The sequence below is a fragment of the Ostrinia furnacalis genome, unplaced genomic scaffold (genome assembly GCF_004193835.3).
Source record: "Ostrinia furnacalis isolate ACB-3 unplaced genomic scaffold, ASM419383v2 OfSCF0995, whole genome shotgun sequence".
NCBI classification, from domain to species: Eukaryota; Metazoa; Arthropoda; class Insecta; order Lepidoptera; family Crambidae; genus Ostrinia; species Ostrinia furnacalis.
In genome coordinates, this window is record NW_021131234.1 from 623992 (window position 1) to 638147 (window position 14156).

At 37.2% G+C, this 14156-nt stretch overlaps 2 protein-coding genes across 2 annotated transcripts; one reads left to right on the forward strand and one right to left on the reverse strand.

Moving 5' to 3' along the window:
* Window positions 1-348: 348 nt before the first annotated feature.
* dtr (defective transmitter release) lies at window positions 349-9455 on the reverse strand. Its single transcript, XM_028301795.1, has 18 exons — window positions 7283-9455; window positions 6900-7138; window positions 6385-6664; window positions 6131-6244; window positions 5971-6044; window positions 5788-5891; window positions 5547-5676; window positions 5205-5421; window positions 4970-5126; window positions 4781-4872; window positions 4183-4707; window positions 3786-3970; window positions 3376-3532; window positions 2881-2997; window positions 2295-2684; window positions 1919-2047; window positions 1341-1540; window positions 349-1157 (listed from the first exon to the last, which is right to left on the reverse strand). The coding sequence occupies exons 1-18, from the start codon at window positions 9417-9419 to the stop codon at window positions 480-482; spliced, it is 5925 nt and encodes a 1974-aa protein (XP_028157596.1). The 5' UTR covers window positions 9420-9455; the 3' UTR covers window positions 349-479.
* Window positions 9456-9807: 352 nt separating this feature from the next.
* TBC1d7 (TBC1 domain family member 7) lies at window positions 9808-12400 on the forward strand. Its single transcript, XM_028301822.1, has 6 exons — window positions 9808-10163; window positions 10436-10632; window positions 11010-11188; window positions 11522-11617; window positions 11709-11838; window positions 12001-12400. Exons 1-6 carry the CDS (start codon window positions 9977-9979, stop codon window positions 12097-12099), a joined length of 888 nt encoding a protein of 295 aa, XP_028157623.1. The 5' UTR covers window positions 9808-9976; the 3' UTR covers window positions 12100-12400.
* Window positions 12401-14156: the final 1756 nt, after the last annotated feature.

Below are 14156 nucleotides of genomic sequence, written 5' to 3' on the forward strand. Positions count from 1 at the left end.
CGTGTATCTATTATGTCATTTATCATTTCTTGATAGTAAAAATTAAACAGAATGAAATATTTTTATATAAAAGTTTAATGAGTCGTTATATTTAAAAATAAGTGCAATAAGTTAATGTATTAAGTATATGAAAATATAATTATAATTTGTTATACATATTGCCTTTCATTAACTAGTAGTACAACAAATTAAAATAAAAGTACATAATAAATACAATACAATCTAATATTAAAAAGAAAAGTTACTCGCAATAAATGACTTCTCTCTTCCTCTCATACAGACAAAATAGCAATAAAAAAAACTAAAATGTAATCGATACTTCTTGAGAGAGTGCTATTCTGTGACAGCATCAAAGATCAAATTGATCTTATTTTGTAAGGAATAATAGCGATAAAGACGGTGTTCTGTGAGATTCGATCGTAATCTTAATTGTGAGATCAACAGTAGACTTCTATATAGTCTAGGTATATATAAATATCTTACAAATCCTTATGAATCCCTAGAGCTAGCTTCATTTCTAGAGAGTAATTCTCGCTTATAAGATCGAAATCGTCTTTTCCATCGTTCGATTCGCCCATCTCTTCACAATCTTCAAACATCTCCTCGCATTCCGTCGATACATCGTTCACTTTATCGTTACCAATGTCACTTTCATCGAGAACTGATTGGTAATCTTCGATTTTCGAGTCGTCAGCTACTGAACTGTCTTCAGCTACGTCTTTGTCTTCGTCGGTTTTGTTGTAACTTGAAACATTTGTCGAAGAATCATTATCCCTTTCATTCCTTTCATCGCTTGATAGAGTGCCATTATTGTCAGTTCTCTCAGTATCAGAAACTCCGCTGTCATTATTTGGAAAATCATTAGCTCTTCCATCAGTATTAGTACTATTATCATCATCGTCTCCAACTATAGACTTGTCATTTCCGATTCCTGAGTCGTTGCACTCTGTGATGGCTTCCATTCGGTTGACGTTTTCGTCTGTCAACGTATCCTCTAGAGATGTATCGTGACTGGGGACCAGAGTCACTTCTGTGTCGTCTGGGTCGGCCACTGACTCTGCTGGGCTGACGGCGATGTAGTGCAGGAACTCCCCCGCCCGCCATCTTTGTTCTGCCGCGTCCATGTGGACTTCGAGGATGCGTGATACTTCGGGCAACTGGGAGAAGTAGAAACCACTATTAGAAGAATATTTGCAGTGTAAAACCTCAGAAGAGGGAGAATTAACAATGAGAAGGAATAGATAAGAGAAAATTTGTAGGGACCGAAGTACAGCGCAAAGACCCATAGCCGTGAGACATGGATTAAATTATGTATTGAACGGATGCTAACGACTACTTACAGAATACTCGTTATCAAACTGGTCTGAAATCTGCTCGATGATGGCGTTGGTCTTGTTATCGATATTCCCGGCCTGGCTGGTCAGCACGTCGTATTGCTGGAAGTAGGAACGCTCCTCGTACTGCAGGGTTCTGTCCAGGATCTCAGAGGCGACTGACTGCTCGATGCGAGCATCCGACACCATGTCCGAGCGGTCTACACCTGAGAGAAACAATGCATTTATAATCCTTATGTTTAATAAATATCTTTTTCAAAGAAATATGGTGATGGAAACCAGAACCAGAGTTGCGTATACATCACTTGCGAGTAAAGTCCTTTCATTTATTGTGGTTGTATCTTAGGACAACGGAGCAAACTGGTGAGCGCTAAAGCGGTAGGCGAACTCTAAGGACTAAGGAAACCCTCATTGCTGCAAATCCAGGATATAATTCAGCGAAAGAAAAAAGCAAGACGAATGTTAAAGACTTCTGCTAACCTTTGTCTCCATAAGATATTGGTAAGTACTTCTAATATTGCCATTTGTTATCAACATCTACGAAAGCATCGTAAAGGCATGTATGTATACAATTTTGTCGTTACCTTGCGAAGGAAACCTTTCATCCTCGTAAGAGTTGATGGTGTTGATGATGGACTGCTTCGCCTCCTCGCGGTCCACGTTCAGCATCGTCTCGTAAGATGACGATAGAGCTTCAGTCTTTGGAGCATCTTCTGCAAGATTATCAAATTGTTAGTGATAGAAAATGTGAAGAAGACACATTCTTATAAATTACCATTACAAATAGGACATCTATGTCTTCATTTGAGGTTTCGATTAATGGGTGTGTCGAATGAATAATGTAAGTAAAATGGAATATTTTTGCACCAAAATTTAAATGGTAACATTTACGTCCTACCTGCGTCTGTAGGTCGACTAATTCTAGGTAACAAAACTCCACATAATTTTCAAAATACTAACGCTTTTCAGAATTCAAATTTTCATTTTCATTATCTTCTTTAATTCCTGCATCAGGACCTCTACCTTCGGGATCGTTTTTGAAGTCACCATCTCTTTTCTTTGCCTTGAAGTCTTCACCTTTCTCCCTCTTACCAGGAGTGCTCTGACTGCTACCAGTGGGAACGAATCTTCCAGATTTAGCAGAAGTGTGATTTCCCCTATCTGTATCATCTCTGGGTGATTTTTTATCTTCAGTTTTAGCTTGGCTGTTGTCAGTGTTTCTAACAGCTGCAGTGGATGGTCTATTAGATTTGGATGTGCTTGGCTTTGGTTTAAGTTCTAGGGCTTCATCTTCAGAATTGGTGTCAGTGTCACTGAGTACGTGTATGGACTCTGTTTCTCCTGATGAAGCTGGGGCAAGAAAATACAAAGATACTGTCTATTCAAAAATCAAGATTATATCAACAAGTGCCACTCGCATTAAAGACGTAATGGAAATTAATGATAACGAATGAGATACCAGTACCAATAATGACAAGAGTGACACTTTCATCCTCTAGAGCAAAACTAACAGTCCGGTGTATTTTCTAATGAGCAAAATACATACGTCCTGAATCCACTTTCTCTTCACCAATCTCGTAGTCCAGTTCGGCGCAGGGTTTCTGGTCAAGGTACTCGTACAAAACCGCTCCAGGGACGTATGTGAGCTTAACCTTCTTTTCATCTGGAAAAGGTTAGATTAAAATAAATCAATTTTGTCTTCGATCGTTGTTAGCTTTTACTACAACCTCCTTGGTGTAAAGGGTGGAACAACTTCTATTTCGTAATAGATAGTAAGTACATAACTAGGCCTCTATTTAGGGAGACTGTTTAAAGGTACACACCTACTCACTTTCGTTCGTTTCAGTCAAATGACGTCCACTGCTGGACAAAGACCTCCCCCAAGGATTTCCACAAAGCCCGGTTCTACGCTGCCCGTATTTTCTGCTACTTTCGCAACATTCTTCACCAGATCGTCGGCCCACTAACCTGCTCAATTTAGTCTCTTAAATGGTAAAATTTTGGTACGATTTCCTAAAACCTGCGTGGTAAAGTGACATACCTGGTCTGTCCCCAGCGGTGAGCTGGCTCAGAGCGATCCTGTCGAACGCGTTGTCGTGCTTGTACGTGGTGTACATGATCTTATCCCTCACTGCATGCGCGGGCACACACTCTTCCGCTTTATAGAATGCATCCATCGTCTTCTTGTCGTAGAGTTTCTGAAAATAGTATTAAATATCAGAGACCTGTAAAACTAAAAGTTGTAGTTTAAATAAGCTATAAGGAACTTAATCAGCATCGACTTTGATTTTTTTTTATCTTATTAAAAGTTTGTGATATTCCGCGAAAATATCAACCAGGCCTCCCAGCCCGTCTGGCTATCTGGCATGGGGAGTGAGTCCTCCATTAGCCTCTGCTAAGACAGAGCCTATCGTACAGTAGTGGTTAATTGACCTGATGATGATAACGTACCATAGGATCCACAGCCGGCTCCCCCCTGTCGATCCTGGCCTGCCGCTCCTCCTGCTCCCGGTCGAGCTCGGCGAAGATCTCCAAGTCTTCAGCACTGGGTTCCAAGTCCTCGTCGTCTCCCTCGTCGGTGTTCATGCGGTGCATGTAGTTGATGAGAGCCACTCCATCACCGTCGCTGTTTTGGACTGGTGCCAGAAAGAAAGACTATGTTTAACAGTTCCACACAAATTCACATTTAAAATAGAGTCAAGCTAGCTAAATATCACGGAATTTATTATAGTGTTCAATTTTACCGTTATGTATTAAGTATCTAGGGATATGACATTTTTCAGCAATAATGGTACGCCATAAATGTTGTTTGGGTTTGATTACAAGTACCTCGAATAATATTACATACCACTACGTCTTCGTTCTTCAGATTTTGTATCAACGTTACTAATTTCATGTTTATCTTCTTTGTCAACTTGCGTGCCTTCATTTCCCTTATCCTTTTCTTTCACTTCATCTTTAGTCTGATTATCACTATCCAGTGGTATTTCCGTAACAGGGACATCTACAGATTCAGTTTTAGGTATTTCTTCAATTGATATCTTCTTTAAAGCTTTCTTACTTGACTTTGTTTCTTCTGTTGCATCGATGGGTTTATCATCCGCTTTATTTACAGGTTCATTTTCTTTGAGCTGATTGGTTATCACCTTCTTGTCGTGATCTATTATAAGATCTCCGTCTTTCTCAATACCCGTGCTTACTATGACTTCACTAGTTTCTTCAGATTTGGGTTCAACTTCTTCTATCATTGGTTTTGTATCTTGTGTTTCTACTATTTCAATCAAAGGCTTCGGTTTTGCTTCTTCTTGTAATTCGTTGTCTTTTTCTTCGACGACTTCTGTAATTTTTGCTTTTGCACCTCCTTTTCTCGATTCTGTTGATTTAATTCGTTTATGAAAACAATAATATTATAGAAATTCATAATCGAGTAAATATTTGAAACATACCTGCAAGAATCTGAGAAACTCTTTTTCTTTCTACATGTGGTGGTTGATTAAATAACAAATTATCAAGAGCATGGAAATCATTGATGAATTTGCTGAAAGAAAAAATATTCTTAAAGCAAGCTGAACAGAAAATTGTGCCAAAATCCAATACAATCTTTTAAATTATTTTTGGATTTCTATTTCGCTTACCTGTCAGTCTGTGGTTTAGGCTTCAGATCGCCTCTGTATCCATACCAGTAGTCATTGATTGGCGCTGGATTTGGTGGTGGATCCTCTACCTTGACCTCTTGGACGAGACGCTTCCCAGGATTTAAGTGTGACCACTCAATTTTGCTTGTTGATGGCTCTGAAATTAATTATTTGTCCATTATGTTCAATTATGATCAAGATGGTAAATACCTACTGTAGTTATTTTATACAAAACCTTCTTCCTTATTGTCCATATCGCTATCAGAATCAGTGCTATCTTCACTAGTAGAATCCCCCGCTTCAGAACCTGACAGCATATCCTCAGCTATGCCTCCTTTAGTCTTTACTTCTTCAGGACCGTACTTTTCTAGAAGAGTAGATGGTCCTTCTATAGCTTTTAGGTTTACTTTGGATGTATCTTCTGGTGTTGTTTCGTCTTCTGTAATCTCTGCCTGGAATAAGGAATTTAATGTAAAAATTCAATCTGTAAATGAAGACGCAGTGCGGTTGGTTAAACTGGTACGATTAATCGTAACTCGAGTGATGTACAAGTTTTGTAACTTAAATAAAGCTATACCTTTGGTGGCAGGCCCAATTTTTCTCTCTCTTCTTTTTCCCTAGCTTCTCTCTTGGCTTTATTCTCATCCCTCATTTTGATCAAGTACCGCACACTCTGCATAACCTTTTCCTGGTCTTTTGCGATCCATCTGGAATTAAACAGCTTGGAGTAGAAGGTTTCCAAAAAGTAAGTTATAAACTGGGATTGAATATTCCCAAATTCTACAAAACTTATTTCAAGCTTCCTTCAAGTTACAGACCTTCGTCTCTCAGCGATTTCCTCTTCCACTCCGCCTCGCTGCCAAGCCTCAGCACAGGCGCGGTCTCTTGGAAACACTGGCCGGTTGTCCAGATTTAACAGGTCCTTTATAGAACAACCAAAAAGTTTTTACATAAAATCTAACTAGTATTTACAGTCAATACTGACAAACTGCAAGTTATACCTTTAGACGTAGAGTGAGAGTTTTGCGGTACGCTGGGATGTTGCGAATGACCGGGTTGCCAGTAAGAACCAGTACTGTTTAAAAACGACATCGATGATAAGTTTTAACTTCTTAACTACAGGTAGGTAATTAATATGGATTTAGAAATATCCAAAGATACCTTTCAAGACCACCATATCAGCCAACACATCTACTATAAGAGGGTCTTCCAGCCTGTTGTACGAGAGGTCGAGAACGGAGAGATTTCTGCACAACTTCAAATGGGCTAAGTCATCTGAAAGAAAGGTATGTTTAAGTTTTTCTTTAGGTGAATGAGGAAGAACTTATCTAATAACAAATCGCAAGACATACAAATGATGAAGTCATTTTATTTTATTTTTGAGAAATAAGACATTAATTTGGATTTAAACCTACCAATAGTAGTAAGCATGTTATGAGCGATGCTCAGAGTGTGCAGTGCCGGAACGACCTCCAAATTCTCAATCTTTGTGACAAAATTGTGGTCCAAATTCAAAGTATCCAGCAGTGGACATCCGTGGAGGTTTTCGATCTTACGGACAACATTGTAATGCAAGTAAAGGCATTTCAACTGGGCCAATGTGTCCAAACCCTCGATTCTCTGTATGCCGTTGTTCTCCAGGAAAATGCATTTGAGACCGGTGTATTCTTCCAGATTCTCGATTTTGGCGAAACCCTGAAAAATTACACTTTGGGTCACTCATCCTTACGTTTAGTTAGTATCGTGAAAACACCAACATCATCATCATTTCAGCCATAGGACGAGCACTGCTGAACATAGGCCTCCCCCAATGATTTCCACGTTGATGTTGAAAACACAGTGAAATTGAATGAATGAATAATAGGGATCCGTACCATGAACCTACTTAGGTCGTCGTAACTACCCAAGTCAATAATCAAATACTAGGTACCTTAAAATGCAAGTACAGTATATCATTCAGATACGGCGTGCAGTAAAGCTTATGCTGCCGGCAGTGGTTCTTGATGAACTCCTTCGTCATCCGAGGGCCTTTGTTCATCTCCTCCAAGTCCTTCTCCAGTTGCAGCTGGTACTCCTTCTGTCTCTGTCTCTCCTTCTCTTCAGCTTCTTCTTTTGCTTTCTGCTCTTCTCGCTTCTTCTTCTCTAACGGCGATTCTGTTACTGAATTACCTTAAAGTTTTCATGTTTTAAAGTACATTGCAAACTTTATCAACCTAATGTACTATGTAAGCCATGGGTCTACTAAATTACTTACCTGGCTTGTCAATGTTTGAAATTACGGAAACTTTGATATTTTATTATTAAACAACATACCTTTTTGCTCGCCATCTGATGGAGTAACTTCACTAGGTTCTTTGGTCTCTTCATCACTTCGTGCATGATCGCCCTGAGCTTTGTCGTCCACTTCAATAACAGTGACTTTCTTATCACAGTCTAGAAGAGGCTTCTTCCTACTCTCTTCTCTTCTAAGCAAGTTATTTGCTAATCTTAAAACATCTTTGTTATCCTTCATTTTGTCTTTTATATCGTAAAGAAGATCATTGATTCGCTTCTTTCGTTCTAACTCTTGCACCTTGAACTCTGCAAGTCTTTTATTCCTTTCGTCATTATAGGTAAATTCGACATCCCATAATTCCTTGCGTCCTTTTTTTCCATCTCCCTTCTTTTCTTGATCTTTTACAACTGTCTCTTTCGCAACATTTTCTTTCGAATCAATTTCTTTAAGATCTTCCGCAACACTTTTCAATTGTTCGTTTGTCTCTTTCATAGGATGTAAAATACCATGCGATTTTTGCAATATGTCATCAACTTCTTTAATGAATACTGTGCATTCTTTGTTTCTAAGTTCATAATTGGCTTTGCATGTATCAATCCTAGCCTCATGGCATTTGATTTCAGCGTTCAACTTTTTGATTGCTGAATTTATGTCATCAATGTCATTGTCAGTAACTTTGCTTATGCTTTCCTTTCCTTCGTCATTATCATTGTCTTCTTTAATATCTGTTTCTTCGTTTTTGGAACTATTTTCTATAGCTCTTTCTTTTCGCCTACAATCTGTTTCTTCTTTAAGCTTCTGATAAGCAATGTTAGATTTCCTTGAATTTTCTAACGCTTCATTCACATCATTTAGTAGCTCATTCATGCTATTTAATTTATTAGTTATGTCTTCTCGTATCAAGGTGCTTAAATTTTCGGCGCCTTCTACAATGTTACGTGCAAGGTTTTTCATTTCTTTGAATTCCATTTCTTTGTTGTCTTCATTTTCATTGCGGCTGACTTCGAATATATCTTCCAAAGCGTTTTGTAAAGTTTGTTCCATTCTTTCGTCAAACTTTTGACGAGCTGGAACTTCAGCTGGCTCTTGAGCTGATTCATCTTTTCCGTTATCTTGTTCGTTAGGATTGGTTTGTGTAGAATCGTTGTTAGGTGTTTCAAGCACAGAGTTAATATCACGTAAAGCCTTTTCAGTCTCTTTCAGCTTGGCTTCCATACTTTTAGGGAACACTTCTTCAACGTTGATAACTTCTTCTTCCTTCTTCTTTATGGGTTTTGGTTCGTTTTTAGTTTTTCCACTAAGATCAGGAGATACTGGATTATCTTTCAAGGAAATGTTCATAGATTCGTTGATAGCATAGTTATCCCTGACTTCGTCAAACGAAGACTTTCTTATTTCTCCTTTTATAAACTGTACTGACGATTCCTTTAAAACAGGATCGGGCTGGATTTCAGCTTTGACTGTAGCTTTAGAATCGGATGATTTGTCAGAAGTTTCATACGCATCAGCTAATTTTAACAGCATATCCTTTGTCTCTTGAAATCTAGTTTCATAAGATTTGTCAGTATATTGACTAACTACTTTTTCTATTGCCTCCAAGTCTCTTTCATCACTCTCGTTATCGTCGCTTTCTTCTTCTTCTTTCTCGAATAGGTTTATAGCTGGCCTAGTTTGATACTCTGCCACAGAACTCATAAGAGCATGCATGTTTTTGTAATGTAATTTGTTAACTTTCTCTGTATCACCACCAGCTGTGTCTATTTCGCTTCTCATGTCTGCATAAGATGCTATGTTTATTTGGTCTATGGGTACTGTTACATTTTTAGTTTCGTCTGACCCAGTTACAATTTGAATCTGGCGAGCCTTCTCAGCTATAATAGGGTTACCTTTTAGTTTCTCTTTTATTTCTTCAACGGTCAAAGGCTTATTGCAGTCTTCAATGGTGGTAAAAGGCTGGCCGGTCATAACTTCGTATTCGGATTTTACTTCGCCTGGGCATGATGCAGCTATGTAAGGACGATTCTGATGCTCCTTGAGAGGTTTCAACTCATTTTCTATCACTTTGTCGATCACATCCTGGGGAAACTTTGCATCTTGAAAGAATATCTTAAGTTCTTCACGCTTTTTCTCAATATACGCAGGATCCACCGATCCCGAAGAGTCAGGAATATCCATGGCTAAAACTGCTTTTATGTAATGATCGTAAACTAAATATTATTATTCTACTGANAGGTAATGATCGTAAAATAAATATTATTATTCTACTGACGTAAAACATCCAAGTTTCCACGACAATAACATTTCCATGGAAACGATAAGACAGTTGGATCGAAGTTTGAAAATAAAATTCAAAAATAGCGCCATAAATTCCGTTGTACGTAGGAGTACTACAAATTCTGCTTTTGTACCCACTTACATTTTAATAATACCTACCTATAGCCTNCTATACTTACATTTTAAACCACAATAAAGCGCATAGTTTTACATTAATTCATTAAAATAATTTAATTTATTTGATCATCATCAAAAACATAAAAAGAAACGTGATTCATGTCAATCAAATTGTCAATGTCAAAAAAATAAGAAAAGGACGGCATTCGGCAAAGCAATCAACAAAACACAAGTGTTTTTTTATTGATTTTCGTATAAATTGGGATTTAAAAAAATACTCCTACGATTTTCATTCCACTGAAGATATTAAATGGTAAAATAACAACTTTCGCGACACTAAAATGACGGACGAACGGAACTTTCGATCGTCTTACTACGAAAAAGTTGGATGCCGGGGTGTTGAAGAAAAGAAATCGCTTGAAATTCTCTTGAAGGAGAAACCATGGGATAAAATGAAGCTGAAACAGTTCTGTCTAAGGTTCACAGTGCCTGCTGCATACAGGAATCTTGTGTGGAAGGTGCTTTTGGGTAAGTTTTCTGAAACCAATAGGATTCCAATTGAAAAAAAATGTTTTGCTGAATACCTTAACTTTGTTTGTTTTTCAGAGCTTTACTGTCATGTTTCCAATCTAGCGTCCTAACTAATGATACAGTTTGATATTTGATTAAATTGTTGACATTATTGATTTTTTTTACCCAACATAATTTACAATTTTGGTGCACTAAAGTGGATAAACATGCATAACTACCATTGAATCTTTACACATTTATCCTTGCATTACGTTATATCTATTTTCTAGACATATTACCTGTGTACACGGACTCTCACCAATTCGTAATGGAGCAGCGTACGGACCAGTACAACGACTTGCTGTATGCCGTTGAAATGCTAGAGTTGTGCGATATGAAGGCTCCGAGGAGCAAGATCTTGATGGAGATGTGGCTGCTGGAAAACGAAGAACGCAAACCTCCTATCTTTAGAGAGACTAACTTTTCTGTAAGTATCAAATATCAGAACAAATTCTAATCAGATTTAATATTTTTTCCAAAAAATTCCTGCTGAAATGTGATTTAAACAAAATTCAAACTCTTAATGTTAAATAGAAAGTTGCATGCCTAGATAGATGATTTATTTTTATTTTATTTGTTTAACAATGTTTCAACAGCATTAAATTGTACATAAATGTGCAGGAAGATGAATGATGTAGATTTAAAAGTATTATTTTTCTAATATTCCTTATAGATTATTTAATTTTACTTTGTTTTGGTTTCATAATTTGTCTTTGTCTAGCAGTGGACGTCATTTGTCTGAAACAAATGAATGAACTTTTATGGTGTGACTGGTATATTTGTAATTACTAATTTCTCTTTCAGTCTGGTGACACATTCATGCCAATAGTGACCACCCTCCTGGAGCTATACGACGATGAAGTGGACATATACTGGCTGGCCAAGAGCCTCACGGAGGTGGTCAAGCAGATGCAGAAGGACCTGCCCAAACTGAAAGAGGCCTTCCAGACTATGCTGGAAAAGGAAGACGGGGAGCTTTATAAGTACGAGAGTAAACTATGTAATAATGTCTTTATTGTGTGCATGAACAAAGGTTACAAAAGTTGCTTGAAGTAGGTTCACTAAATTGAAATTGTGTCTGTCACAGAAAAACTTTATCGCGTGCTTCCCTCTTTAAAAAACTGGGACAAAAACTATCCTATAGCCTTACCCAGAACTCAAACTATCTATACCAAATTTCATCAAAATCGGTTGAGTGGTTTGTTTTTAGGCGTGAAAGCGACACAGACAGACGGACAGTTGCTTTCGCAATATTAGTAGGGATTTAAAAAAATATGCTCTTTATTGAATCACTTATGAAAGTTTTGAATTTACAGCCATTTATTGGAGGTGAATGCATTGGAAGCTCTACCTCTAACAAAGTGGTTCAACTGCTGCTTTGCTGGAATCCTTGAAGATGCTTCTCTTACCAAGTAAGTAAAGTAGCATTAAAAATGTAGGTACCTACTTTATAAGAATACTGAATGCAATATTTTTATGATGCCCACTTTTCTCTTTTTGCAGGATTTGGGACAAAATATGCAGTGGTGCTCCAAAAATTCTAGCATTTGCAGCCGTTATGCTGGTTATTACGTTGCGCCGTAACATTTTAAAGACCAAAAGTGCAGATGAAGTCCTAAAATGTGTTTCCGAGGTACGTAAACGTTTTTGTAGGTAAATAAAAATTATTTCCTGAGAATGGCTAAAATGCTTGCGGTTCATTGCGAAATCTGTACGAAAACTAAAAAAAATGTTGCCATATAAATTAATTGAGACATAATGGTCGTTTTATAATTAATTTATAACCTTGTTTTAGATTCCGGAACAATTTGAAGAAGTTATTGCAAATAAAGCAATAGAGTTGTGGCAGTATTATGGCGCTCAACCCCAAAGTGATCAGTTGGCAAAGAAATGATGTATGACCTTCTAATGAGTTTATCTCATTAGAAGTAAAATGGACACAAATATTCGGCTAAAAATCAAAATTGTACGCGAGTGTGTGGTTTGTGTGTGTAATTAGGTGGATATGAACTTTTGGACATTCGTAGATTACTATTATCTCTTGTATTGTGTTGCTATCGGATAGTTTGTATTGTATCTTCAAAATTAATTGTCGTAAGCGCTGAAGAACTAGATCGCAGTTGACAAATTATGTATAACTTTAAGCTTAAAAGTATGGTACTCAAATATTTAAATAAAATTTTATAAGGATTTTACTTTTGAATTTTCCTTATCCTGAACTTTTACGCATCAGACTAGGCATTTTTGTTAGAGAGTAAATAAGTACAACTTCTTTAACCTTTAACCGACGACGTGCGGTCTCACAGACCGCTCCGGTTTTTGAAATTTCTGGATTGCAATGTTCTACTTACTCCCGTGTCCCGAGCGTCTCAGTACCTTCGAGTTTAGTTGCCCAAACGCCATTACAGGTAGTGGTTACATTGATGAGGGCAGTTTTAATAAGATAATTCGATTTAAAGTTCAACAGCGGTCTGTGGGACCGCACGTCGCAGACTACGTGACATTTTTGTACCATACTAAAACTTGCGTTTTTGTTTTAGACGACTAATTTTTCGTAAAAATGATAGATCCTGGGCCAACACAACCTAGGAAAAGACATTTCCTAATGATATATTGATAATAGGACATACCATTTTGTAAAAGATGGTAGTCTGTAAAAAAATACCGCGAAACGGGTGGTAAAGCAAACAGTGACATGTATTCTAGGCTATGATATGCCAAATCAGCCTAATTTCATTGCACCAGCTGCAAAAAAGACTCTACATTTTAGTCTACCTAAATTGAAAACGAAATTATCTATAGGTGTTACCTATGCATACCGAAAATGCTTGACATGCGATAAAAAAAATGTCCTGATTTTGCCTAATGTTTACCCTTCGTCAAAAATTTTTTTGTGCATGTAATGTACGTGTCATTTATTTTTATTTTATTAATTATGTTCACTATATTTAGGAAGGAGTATAGTTTTTCTTCCTTTGATTAAAATTTACAAGTTATATAGGTATTATTGAGCTCTAGTGTAATTTCAATGAAATTTAGGGTCAAAAAAGTTTTAGCCACATTTAAATAAATACTATACAATGATTATTCACAAATTATACGTATGTTTATTTGTAATACTATAATGTTCTCAAAAAATATAAAATCAGTATACTTTTTTACAAAAAATGATTACTTTTTGAGTAAACGGTATAGCGGTCCCACAGACCGCACGTCGCAGACGGCGTGACAAAAAAATCACGTCGTCGGTTAAAGGTTAAATATTGATGAACCCACAAGAAACCGAATGATTTATTTATGGGTGATGTCATACATATTTTTTNTGCCGATTTCATCCGTTTTTAACTTTATTTACCTTGGTTAAAAAATATTATTCTAATGTGCCCAAAATTCAAGTTTCTTTGACTGACTACCGTACAGTCAGTCACAGAAACTTTTGTCACCATGACAGTAATTAGTAGTTGACATACTGTGACAACTGTGCTCTGCCTGCACTTGTACTTGGTAACAGGGATAATAAGGATATGAAATTTCGGTTATGGATACGGTTACGGATATTAGAATAATATTATACCGGTTTCGGTTACGGTCACGGATATGAAATCATTTCAGATTATCCGAAAGTCTCGGATAATTTCGGTTACGGAATTATTAGAATTTCAAAAATGTAGGTATAATACAAATATCAAGATGCTGCGTGAGCGTGACCCACATAGCTACTTTATGTACCAACTAAGACGACACCTATGTACGATAAAGGTAAAATAGGCTGGCATATTAGATGGTGCCAGCGAATGCCAGACAAGTTGGTAACAAATATTAAGATTTAAGGTACAATTCCAAGACGGGCCGCAGACCGCAAACTGCAACCGCAAACTGCAAAACTATGAAATCGGCAGCGCGGCANGGATTTTCAAAAGACATCATGGTTGCTGATCAGAAAATAATTCC

What these genes read in the sequence shown, in the direction of transcription:
- dtr (XM_028301795.1), bottom strand. Translation starts at nt 9,419, where the DNA reads ATGGATATTCCTGACTCTTCGGGATCGGTGGATCCTGCGTATATTGAG. An exon ending in TAACATGCTTACTACTATTG is followed by an intron (nt 6,245 to 6,384) that starts GTAGGTTTAAAT and finishes CCTTTCTTTCAG; the next exon opens with ATGACTTAGCCCATTTGAAG. An exon ending in CCTAAACCACAGACTGACAG is followed by an intron (nt 4,873 to 4,969) that starts GTAAGCGAAATA and finishes TTTTTCTTTCAG; the next exon opens with CAAATTCATCAATGATTTCC.
- TBC1d7 (XM_028301822.1), top strand. Translation starts at nt 9,977, where the DNA reads ATGACGGACGAACGGAACTTTCGATCGTCTTACTACGAAAAAGTTGGA. An exon ending in TTAGAGAGACTAACTTTTCT is followed by an intron (nt 10,633 to 11,009) that starts GTAAGTATCAAA and finishes TTTCTCTTTCAG; the next exon opens with TCTGGTGACACATTCATGCC. An exon ending in GAAGACGGGGAGCTTTATAA is followed by an intron (nt 11,189 to 11,521) that starts GTACGAGAGTAA and finishes TTGAATTTACAG; the next exon opens with CCATTTATTGGAGGTGAATG.